The sequence below is a fragment of the Gekko japonicus genome, unplaced genomic scaffold (assembly GCF_001447785.1).
Source record: "Gekko japonicus isolate JY-2015 unplaced genomic scaffold, Gekko_japonicus_V1.1 scaffold201, whole genome shotgun sequence".
NCBI classification, from domain to species: Eukaryota; Metazoa; Chordata; class Lepidosauria; order Squamata; family Gekkonidae; genus Gekko; species Gekko japonicus.
This window is the reverse complement of record NW_015162480.1, coordinates 200,867-212,441: the sequence shown is the minus strand read 5'-3', so window position 1 is coordinate 212,441 and position 11,575 is coordinate 200,867. Positions and strand designations below refer to the sequence as shown.

At 44.4% G+C, this 11,575-nt stretch overlaps 1 protein-coding gene across 1 annotated transcript in view; it reads left to right on the top strand.

The window, feature by feature from the left end:
- Positions 1–1,489, top strand: part of RAX (retina and anterior neural fold homeobox) — an 18,975-nt gene extending 17,486 nt beyond the window's left edge. Inside the window, exon 3 of the mRNA XM_015405842.1 lies at positions 1,037–1,489. Within this exon, the coding sequence (XP_015261328.1) occupies positions 1,037–1,489 (453 nt within the window). The remainder of the gene's footprint in view (positions 1–1,036) is intronic.
- The last annotated feature ends 10,086 nt before the right edge of the window (positions 1,490–11,575 follow it).

Genomic DNA, 11,575 nt, shown 5'->3' with positions numbered 1-11,575 from the left:
CATTCCCGGTGTGATGACATTGCTTCTGACATGACCAGGAAGTGATGTCAACACACCAGGTGGTGATCTAACATCTGTCTCAAACTCTACGCTTAAACCATAGAGTTTGGGCTGGATGCCAGAGCATCATGTCCAGTGCAATGCTGTCACTTCTGATTGTCATTGTGCTGGGGACGCTGATCACCCCCCCCCCAACAGAGGTCCCCACCTCCCCATCTCCTACTTGCCTGGCAAGTGGCTGGTCAGATGGATAAGAACACAAAGAATGTGGTGGGTAATGCAGGGGGTGGCGATAGGAGGGCCAGTTTGGTGTAGTGGTTAGGGGTGCCAGGGGTCATTTCGTAGAAAAAGAGGTGCAGGAACTCATTAGCATAACTCATTATCATAACAGGACGTCCTTCTTCACCCAAAGAGTGATTAACACTTGGAATTCACTGCCACAGGAAGTGGTGGGTGCTACAAGCATGGATGGCTTCAAAAGGGAATTAGATAAGCATATGGAGCAGAGGTCCATCAGTGGCTATTAGCCACAAGGTATAGCTAGGGGCTCTGGGGCAAGTGATGCTCTGTCTTCTTGGTGCTTGGGGGGGGTCAACAGTGGGAGGGCTTCTAATGTCCTGGCCCCACTGCTGGACCTCCTGATGGCACTGGTATTTCTGGCCACTGTGGCCACTGTGTGACACAGAGTGTTGGACTGGATGGGCCTTTGGCCTGATCCAACATTGGCGTCTCTTATGTTCTTATGTTCTTATGCTGGTGTGACCTTGGGTCAGTCACAAGCTCTCTCAGAGCTGTTCTCTCAAGGGCAGTTCTCGAGAGAGCTCTCTCAGCCCCCCCCCACCTCATAGGGTGTCCGTTGTGGGGAGGGGAAGGGAAAGGAGATTGTAAGCTGCTTTGAGACTCCTTCAGGTAGTGGTGGGGTATAAATCCAATCTCCTCCTCCTCCTCCTTCTATTTTGCTGGTGAATAATGTCAGTGACAAGAAACCACACTCTCTTTATGTTCTGCTAATTCTTAACCTTTTGTGTGTGTGCAGGTGTGGTTCCAGAACCGGAGAGCCAAATGGAGGAGGCAGGAGAAGCTGGAGGTGACTTCTATGAAGCTGCAGGACTCCCCCATCCTCTCCTTTAACCGCTCTCCGCAGCCCTCCACCCTCGGGACCATCAGCAGCAATTTGCCCCTGGAGTCATGGCTGAGCCCTCCTATGTCCAATGGCAGCCCCCTCCAGACTCTGCCGGGCTTCGTGGCTTCCCCGCAAAGCCTCCCCAGCAGCTACACCCCTCCCCCTTTCCTGAACTCTCCTCCCATGGGTCACACTCTACAGCCCCTCGGGGCCATGGGGCCTCCTCCACCCTACCAATGCGGGACCAACTTTGTGGACAAATTCCCCCTGGAAGAGGTAGACCCTCGGAATACCAGCATAGCTGCGTTACGGATGAAAGCGAAGGAGCATATCCAGTCCATGGGGAAACCGTGGCAAACGATTTGAGGGGGGCGTGTCCCTTGCCGGTGCACCGTACATCTCTGGAAAGAGAACTCATTCCGTGACGATCTGGTAGATCTTCCTTTGGACAGACAGATGGCTGGCATCAAATGACCACCTACGTAGAAGGGAACCGAGCGCTAAACAGAAGTTATTCTGCCCTCCTTTCTCCACCCCCTGCGCTACCCACCTCATTCTTTGTGTTCTTTTCCATCTTCTGCACAAGACCTAGGGTTTGAGTCTAGTTTTCTTCATTTGCTGTGTATGTGTGTTTTTTTAAAGATCTAATCATTTGATCATCCTGACTCATCAGCGGGATGTTTAGTTGTGTAAGGAGCTATAATAGAGACAAAGAATTTTTTAAAAAACCCTTTGTAATCCTCCTAGGGGTATTTTATAACATTAAAGTACAAATATTTTCAGAAGGTACCTTTGACCTGTTAATTGAATCTCCCACTGAATATAGTTCTTAAAAGGCTTCTGGGTCCTTAGCTTTTTATTCTCACAAAGACCTCGAGCAAGAGATCTGCATTTTCTTATGTGTTGGGAAATTTCTGCTCCCCCTGTTTGAGCCAGTTAACAAGATGCATCACCTTAAAATAATTTTAAAAATATACCAAATCACTCCATTGCAATAGCATTGTATTTCTTCAAAGGCTCACGGCAAGAGCACAACACTGAGAGCCCTTTTCAAAGGGCCAGAGGCCCTGGCAAAAGGGCTCTTGTCCTCCCAGAGAAAGTCCTCACCCAACAGGCAAATGGAGCCATTAGGACAATCTGATCAGAGGAGGGTCTAAGCAGGTGTGTATGGCTCCTCGTGATTCAGCTGTGGCGGTTTGGAGTCTAGATCTATCCAGGGCTTTTTTGGTAGAAAAAGCCCAGCAGGAACTCATTAGCATAATAGGCCACACTCAGCAGCAGAAACTCATTAGCATATTGGGCCACACCCCTGACAGCACAGCTCATTGGCATACTAGGCCGCACCCCCATGTTACCAGAAGTGTGGTCATCCAGCCACATCCACCTTTTGCTTCTTATTCTGTTTACCTTGTTTGTTGTCCAAACCCAGGGCTTTTTTGTAGCAGGAACTCCTTTGCTTGTTAGGCCACACATCCCTAATGAGTTTCTGCTGTTGGGTGTGGCCTATTATGATAATGCGTTCCTGCTGGGCGTGGCCAACTTGGAAGCCAGCCGGAACTCTGTTCCTGTGCGTTCCTGCCCAAAAATAGCCCTGGATCTATCCATGCAACAGAATGAGGCGATAAAATCCTGAGGTGGCAGACCATATACCACTTCAGAGTCGTGTTCCGGATTACTCTGGTCAGGTCTGATTTGGATATAGCCACGGACTGAAGAAGTCTTAGAAATATAGAACAAAGTTTGAGTCCAGTGGTATCTTTAAGCCCTACAAGTTTAATCCTGGGTATAAGTTTTTGTGTGTATGCACACAAAAACTTAGACCAAGAAGAAAACTTGTTGGTCTTTAAGGTGCCACTGGACTCAAATTTTCTTCTGTTGCTTCAGACCAACACGGCTACCCACCTGGATCTATCTTAGCCATATAGTTAGCTTTTCTATATCAGATCACTTAACTCCTGGATAGAGGTACACCTCAATAGCATTTTAGGTTCATTACAGGTACAGTACACAAGCAAATACTACTAGAGAGTCTCTGCGTCAACTGTAACCTTTTACTAAAGCATTACCGTTGCATTCTAAACATTGACTAAATCAACAGGAAATTATACCATCCAACATTGTTACATAGATAACTAAACAAGAGCAGTTACATGAGTCCATAATGGTATCTTACCCCAAAGATAAGCAGGTCACAAGCAAGGATTCCCTTCTGAGAAGAAGCTGCCAATCACTTCAAATTCCCACATTAATAGCTTTTTAACATCTTGTCCTAACAATGGCTAACTGTCCCAGTTAACAACGGATGCACATTCTCGGCTAACTACTTATCTCACAACTTCAAACACCGTACAATGTTATCTATACCTGAAATGTCTTCTTGAAATATAAATAAACTGTTAGATCATTCTTGCTACTTTTTATCTTAACCAAGTCTATTTAAAAATAGTGATTATCTTTTGGCCCTTAACCAATACATCCATCTTTGAACCTACTTTCTGTGAAGCTGGACATTTCTTGCTATTCTCTGACACTTTGGTACTTGGGCATGAACAAATAATACATATGGGTTAGATGGCTTCTAATCTACGCAAGGCAATATAATTGTGTTATTTCTTTGTTTCTTGGCCATCTTCAAAGCTATTCTAGGCAGTCTCTCTAAATTCCCTTTTAGGCATGTTTTGGCCAGGCTGTTCCTGTTTCTCTGTATAGAAATGTACTGTTTTGCTCAAGTCCAGCAACTCCTTCCCTTATATTCCTGGCTATATCCACAACAGTTCAAGAGAGGGAATCTAATTTTTAACACTCCTATCCAGTGTTCCCTCTAAGCTGAGTTAGTGTGAGCTAGCTCACAGCTTTTTAGCCTCTGGCTCACCCGTTTTTGTCTCAGCTCAGGCAGGATGGCTCCAGAGCAAACTAATTTATGCAGTAGCCAAACCGCTCCCTCACATCTTTAATGGCAGCAGCTCACAAAGTATAACTTTTGCTCACAAGACTCCACAGCTTAGAGGGAGCATTGCTCCTATCTATAAAATATTCCTTGGAAGAAGACACCTAGTGCAGCAGGAAAAGGCTCTTTCCCTTGATGCACTAGTTTCTTACATGCAGGTGTGGGGATATTTTACATGAGGAGTATTCAAAGGTGTGATCCTCCTCCATTACCATTATAAACAGATACAGTTTTCTCTGCTTCCTCATTCTACTCAACATCAGAGTTGGGATGTTGTATATGATGGATCTTTGTAGCGGATCAAGAACGTTTTATCCGGAGGAAGCCTCATGGATAAGTTCTTCTGTCTCCAACTTAATGACTGTCTGATCACTTATTGTTGTCACTAGGAGCCAGGACAGACTCCCCACCCTTTGCATCAGACTAGCTTTAACCTGAGAATGGAGAAGGTAAATATACGAAGCTGCCCTGTATGTGTAAAGCTGCCCTCTTCTGAGTCAGACCATCTCACTCAGTATTGTCTACTTCGATTCTCCAAGGCTTCAGACAGTGAAAACTCTTTTCCTATCACCCGCTGCCTGAGATGACATGGTCTTAAGATGCCATGGATTGAACATAGAACATGCTGCATAAACACATGTGTTTTGTTCATGTCCCACATCCCTAAATACTGTAGGTACTTGTATCATTGAAATATCGCTAAATACTTAAAATACTAAAGGCTAGATTATTGTCTCTCTGCTTGCTCTGGTCCTCCTCTAGATCTAAATAAAAGGTTTGCAAGCTTTTGTTCTTGAAGGGTGCCTTTTCACTGTTGACCTATCTGCTATGGAAGCCCTGTGAACTTCGAAGGATTCTACAGTGCATTTTGGGCTGCACGGTCATTTTGTACAGAGCTAAGCTTAGTGGCCAAGAAACTGAGAGAACATCCTAGAACGTTCCTTTGGAGGGGGTGTGGCTAAGTAGCCGGCAGGGGTGGCAGCTAGAGTTGCCAGCCTCCAGGTGGGTTAACATCAAATAAAGCTCCACAGTATTACAATTCCTAGGCAACTCTTATTATTTCAATATACTGTTCAGACCAATACAACACAATGGTTACACAGACAAGTTAAGAACGTGAAGGGAACAATACATCGCCAAGTATGGCTCCACTATTCTAAGGTGGAGAAAAGCCTTCTCAAAAGGGGAGGGGCCTCAGCATGGGACAATGCCATAGAGTCCACCATTCAAAGCAGCCATTTTCTATGGAAGGGGAAACCAAGAAGGGATCACAGGTATCCATATAGGCAGGGCTCTTTTTGTAGAAAAAGCCCAGCAGGAACTCATTAGCATAATAGGCCACACCCAACAGCAAAACTCATTAGCATATTAGGCCACACCCCTGACAGCACCGCCCATTAGCACATTAGGCCACACCCCCATGTTACCAGAAGTGTGGTCATCCAGCCACACCCACCTTTCCCTTCTTATTCTGTTTACTTTGTTTGTTGTCAGAACCCAGGGCTTTTTTTGTAGCAGGAACTCCTTTGCATGTTAGGCCACACACCCCTAATGTAGCCAATCCTAATACGTTCCTGCTATTGGGTGTCGCCTATTATGCTAATGAGTTCTTGCTGGGCGTGGCCAACTCAGGAGCCAGCCGGAACTCCGTTCCTGTGCGTTCCTGCCCAAAAATAGCCCTGCATATAGGAAATATAGCAAATGAGCAAACACTGTCATATGAGTGACTAGGACATTTAGTAATGATCATATCATATTATAAATAAAACGTTACGATATTATTTATTTTATGTGTTAGATTTCTACCCCACCTTCCCAGTCGAGGTCGGCTCAGAGCGGCTTACATAAAACAGCACATCAATTACAGTAAAAACAATTAAAACACTTAAAACAACACTACAACGATTGGTGACATAATAAGTGCTAGTAGTATTATTGTCCTTGATTGCCGTTACTTCAACGAAGGCTGCCGTACTCAGTTCTCTCTTCAGCTGATCGGCTCTTCCACAGGAAGGAAAGTCGTCATTACAAGGAAATGTCCATCATTCCCAACGAGCACCCGGATATAGGCTCATTTTGTCCCAATCTGAGCTCATTTGGGGAAGGCGGTATATAAATCTAATAAAACAAAACAAAATAAAATCTTCCCCGGGAGTAATCCTATTGTATTGAAAGGTGTCAGCCTCTTGATACAGCTCATTGTTATGCAGGGGTCATTTCCTGCGGGAGCGCACAGGAGCGGAGCTCTGGCAGTAAGGAGCTCAGGGGGCGGGCACATGCAACAAGCCCCACCCCCTGCTCCCAGCAGCCCTCAGTTGGGCCACAAAGAAGCAGCCAGGTAAGTTGCAGAGCCCCCCCCCCGGCACGCCTTCAGGTACAAGCTCTCCCTCCTCTGTGAGGACAGAACTGCACGTCCCCCCCCCAATAGCTAGCAATCCAAAACAGTCCAGTGGAGCCTGAGCGGTGGGTGTTGCCTTCTGACAGACTTCCGGTGATGACAAGGGGGTGTGGCATATGCAAATAAATTATGCTAATGAGTTGTGCTAATGAGCTCCTGCACCTCTTTTTCTACGAAATGACCCCTGTTGTTATGTTAGGAGCAAACCAATGCTTAACTTTTTTATTTTCTTCAAATTATCCTGGAAAAAACCCATGGTATTTAAAATGAAAAGCAACATGAAGCTGAATGGAATAATATTTTTTAAATCCCCCGCCCCAATACAATAGGATTACTCCTGAGGAAGACTGGGATGAAATGAGCTTATATCTGGGTGCTCATTGAGAATGATGGACTTTTCCTTGTAATATTGTAAAGTTTTATTTATAATATGATATGATCTTTACTAAATGTTCTAGGCCCCGGTCACACAGGCAAGATAACAAGGGGGGGAGGTGTGGCTGTTTGCCCCGGAGCAAAATAAAGCGTGGTAGCCTGATCACACGGTCCCCCGAGCCTCTGTGCTTAGGCTGTTAGCTGGCAATCACACGGTGATGCTGCAGCGTGGCAGAGAAGCGTGGCATGGTCACAACAGTGGTTCACGTTTGTGTGCATGCGCAGTTCCGCGGAGCAGCACTGCTTTCAGTTTCGTGTTTGTGCGCATGCACTTACGAAAAACATTCAGTTTATGATGGGACGTGGACGGGTGCCGGATGCCACGGGATACTAGTACTCCCGTGATCAGACGCCCGCCTGTGCCGTGCGTTTTCTGGATACTAGTGCACTTTCCTTGGTACTTTTTAACTCCGCATCTTCGGTGGGACGCCACGGGTTGGCCACGGGTGCAGTACGCTTCCCAGATGTTGTGGTGTGATCGTGCCCTGAAAATCCGCCCACCGTTCGTGCCCTTTGTACGGCAAATTCTCCGTGTGACCGGGGCCCTGGTCATTCATATCACAGTGTTTGTTTGTTTGTTGTATTTTTTCCAGGGGAGCTGATCTCTGTCAGCTGGAGATCAGTTGTAAAAGTGGGAGATCTCCAGGCCCTAAGGGCGAAATTGGGCAGAGGTGGTATTTTCTGTCTCAGTCATACAAGATGTGAGAGAACAGTAGCTTCTGTGGATATTCCTTTCTCTTCCTGCAACCAGGAACCTACTAGCCATGTATATCAGGAGTGCAATATATGTAGCCACTATTCTGTGTAAACTGGACGACATGTGAATTTTCTGTAGGGTACAGCTTCTGTTTTGTATGGGACCTACACAGTCCTGGTATACTTGGACCGCTAGGCTCCCCTTTTTGCGTGAGGGCTTCAAAGAACAGAGAAAGTGAGCTTGTCTGAAAGCAACATCCTGAGCTCTCGAACTATTGTTCTTTAAATCAAAGAATGTGTGAGAAAATATATTTTTTTGAAGTGGGTTTACTAGAAAGGTTCCAGCAGTTATTTTTTCAAAAGGCATTTTCGCCCACGGATTGTGCTGGGATAGATGTATAAAGCAGCGATGAAATCTATGTGAGCGACAAAGCAGATGTTCTAGATTTTGTCCCGTACAGACTACATTTGTCTGTGGCACAAAGCGGCAAGAGGGATTCAAGCATGCTTTTAAATATCAAGCTCATCGATATTTTACAGCTGTTTTTAACACACTCAAAAGGCACTCACGAGCCTCTTTTGTGGATGTTGGAATGTGGATGTTGGAATGTGTGATGTAAAAAAAGAAGAAGAAAGAAAATAATTTTAAAATCAAATATATGTTCTAACTGATGGAGGTTCTTACATCTGTGTGACGGAGGGAAAAAAAAGTTCTTTCAATGTTTACTGACAATGGCTTTTCTGGGGAGTTGAACTACTGGTCATTAAGGGCCAAAACAGTCGAAGACCAGGATGTCTCTTCAGGTCATTCTCAGGTCTGCTCCCTCTAAGCTGTGGAGTCTTGTGAGCAAAAATTCTACTTTGTGAGCTACTGGGATTAAAGTTGTGAGCAAGCGATTTGGCTACTGCATAAATTAGCCATCCTTCATGAGCTAAGACAAAAATGTGTGAGCCGGAGGATAAAAAACTGTGAGCTAACTCAGCTTAGAGGGAACACTACCTCCTCTATCTCACTTTTTTTTTCTCATTAACATTTTATTGGTAGGATTAAAACAATAAAACAAATATAACAATAAAAATATTTATAAAGGTCATAAGAACAGTTATACATTCAAACCAACACACTAATTACAAAAAAAGTAAGTTTTAAAGAATGATACATTCTTCAATAAATCTTTGAACGAAGTAACTTATTTTAGCCTCAATTTGTAATTGATGCCTGTACTGTTTGTTGCTTTAGATACAACCAAGTGTCTTCTGCCCTCAAGAATATCTGTAGACATTCAATGATATATCTAACCATATTTAACACAAAGTACTACCCACAAATCAAGTTTTACCAAAGCCTACTTCCTATACTTTATTTGAACCATAAAAAAATCCTCACAACCATTTAACATAGTTATCCCAGGATGCTGAGATAAATTTTTTGTCTGATAGAGCTTCTAAAATTGGCAACCATTTAGCTTCGAACCCAAAATGTACGACGTTCCTTTTATTTCTGTTAACTTTATCAGTGATGCTTTCCATAATGAACTGATTCCACAGCTTCTTGTACCAAGTTTGAATGTTAGGGGGGAAGTGGATACAATGTGGGATGAGGCCTTTTCAGCCAACCAACATGCCCCAGTTCTGGAACTACTCTTTCCTTCAAGAAATCCCCTTCATTCCCTCAGTCCCTGTCATCCATCATCTTGTGAATGCCTTTTTGTTTCCACAATTTTAAGGCATTTCTGACCACATTCTAGAACTGCCGTTTGTAAATTATTTTTATCCTAGTTTCCCTGTGGAAGTTTCCTCTGCTCTCTCTGAAATCACTGCTTGATCTTGCTGTGTTGATACTCTGGCATGTTTTTTTGAAGTGTGGCAAAATATTTTGTGACTTGTCCTGAATAACAGAATAGTAGGGCTCTCGTATGTATTAAAAAAAAGCAAATCACTCTCAGCTTGTTTGTAAACTGCCCTCCCCTTGACAAGCTATTGAATCAAGCCAATTTTGTAAAGACGGAAAAAACTTTGAACATTTGTTTGACCAGAGGCCTTAGTGGATCAGGAAAAAATGTTATTTTTGTACCAAGGCTGAGACACTGTATGCGACTTTATTCATGTCATATGTGAAAAATGCTGTTAAAAAAACCCTTTCATGTCCTCTGATAGACCCTTCTATTTTATGCCAGCTAGCATTAGTAGTAATAGACTATTACTACTAGTAGCAGTAATACTCCGTTAATAGTCATAGTAGTATAGTTGCAGTGATAACAGCAACAATAATATCGTTTCTCTTCCCTCATGTTTTACCAAATTCCTTTCAACAGAATCCACCTTCTGGGTTCGAAGACTGCATAGAACGCCACAGGACTCTGTCAGATCTCAGCTTTATTGACTCTGAGGGACAAAGTCTGAGTCCAGAGGCACCTTTAAGTCTGCCTGAATTTCACATCTGCTTTGAGCCGCGCACTATTGTCCAAGCCGTAGAAATTAAAAACACAGCATTTTTTTTTATTTTCCATTATCTCTGTTACCACATCTAATAGGGCTGAGAACCTTTTAAATAAAACACTCCTCCCCCTCCCCCCCCCCAGGCACAGGGTGCTTTACACACTCTGGAAATTGTGGCAATTAACGTTTCTCATTAGGGGAAGGAGCAGGGCTCACAAGCCCCTTCATTGTCTCCCAGGGGGACGGTTCAATAAAGACGGGGAGACCTCTTCTTTCAACATTTTCCACTCATTGTGGACAGACAAAGGGAGGCCTCTAATTATATTTTCACAATCTGTGCGTATCTTTAAGGGGCCTGTCAGGAACAGGCATGTCATCTTTGTTCGGCTTCGTTTCAGGGAGCTTTTTAACCTTAGACAGCAATTTCTTCACATCCCTCACCGACGGCCTTCCTTCCCCACAATGCGTCCCCCCACATTTCCCGACTTGAGAGCTTCTTTCTCAGATAATAATAGGAATCACTGTATTTTGAAAACAGCCTCTCTCCTTCCTTCTCCTTCCAACCCTTTGGGCCTTCCCTTTTCTCTCCTTGTAACCAAGTCGACAATCCCAGAGCGGTTGAAAGACAATTCAGGGCATTGGGTGGCTTGCAAACAAACACAAGAATTGTGTGGACTTTGTTAAACAAGGCCCTGCTGGACTGAAAACAAGACTTTTTGGCGGCTTGGGAGACCGCAGGTTCTAGCGTGAGGTTAATCTCTCACACGGCTTCTTCTGAACACAGTTCCCTAATGATTGCTGGAGGAACCTGGCTGGGATTTGAATTCAGAGGGACCAAATTCTTATCAGATACACAAGGGTGAAGTAAAAAAACGCCTTTGTTGACTTCAGCTTTGGGCACGTCTGTGGCCCAGCGCCAGATTAAGCTATTTTTGTCTTTTCTTTATCGTTCAATGGACTAATTCAGCTTTCCCCAAAGAAATGGGTAACAACAATGGGCGTGATCGAGGCAAAATAAATTGCATTGAGCAGCACTGAAATCAGCAGGACTTAAAAGGTCTTAACTTGATAGGGCGCCAGTTGGTGAAGTGGTTAGAGTGTCAGACTACAAATGGAGAGATCTTTGTTTAAATCCCCGCTCTACTATAGAAGCGTGCTTATTTTATTTATTTACTTTATCCCGCCTTTCTCTACAGTACGAGCCCAACATGGCTTGTGTTGTTCTCCTCTCTCCTCCTTTTTATCCTCACAACAACCCTGTGAGGTAAGCTCGGCTGAGAGTGCACGACAGGCCCAACGTCACCCAGCAAGCTTCCATAACACGAGTGGGGATTTAAGCGTATCTTTGGGACCGCCTCTCTTATTCCCCGGAGAGCACTGCGCTCAATAGGTCAAAATCTGCTGGTGGTCCCCAGCCCGAGAAATCTCCGACTGTCCTCAACCAGAGCCACGGCATTCTCCGCCCTCACTCCAACGTGGTGGAACCGAATTAAATCCATGCCCTGCAGAACCTGATACAGTTCTGCAGGGCCTGTAA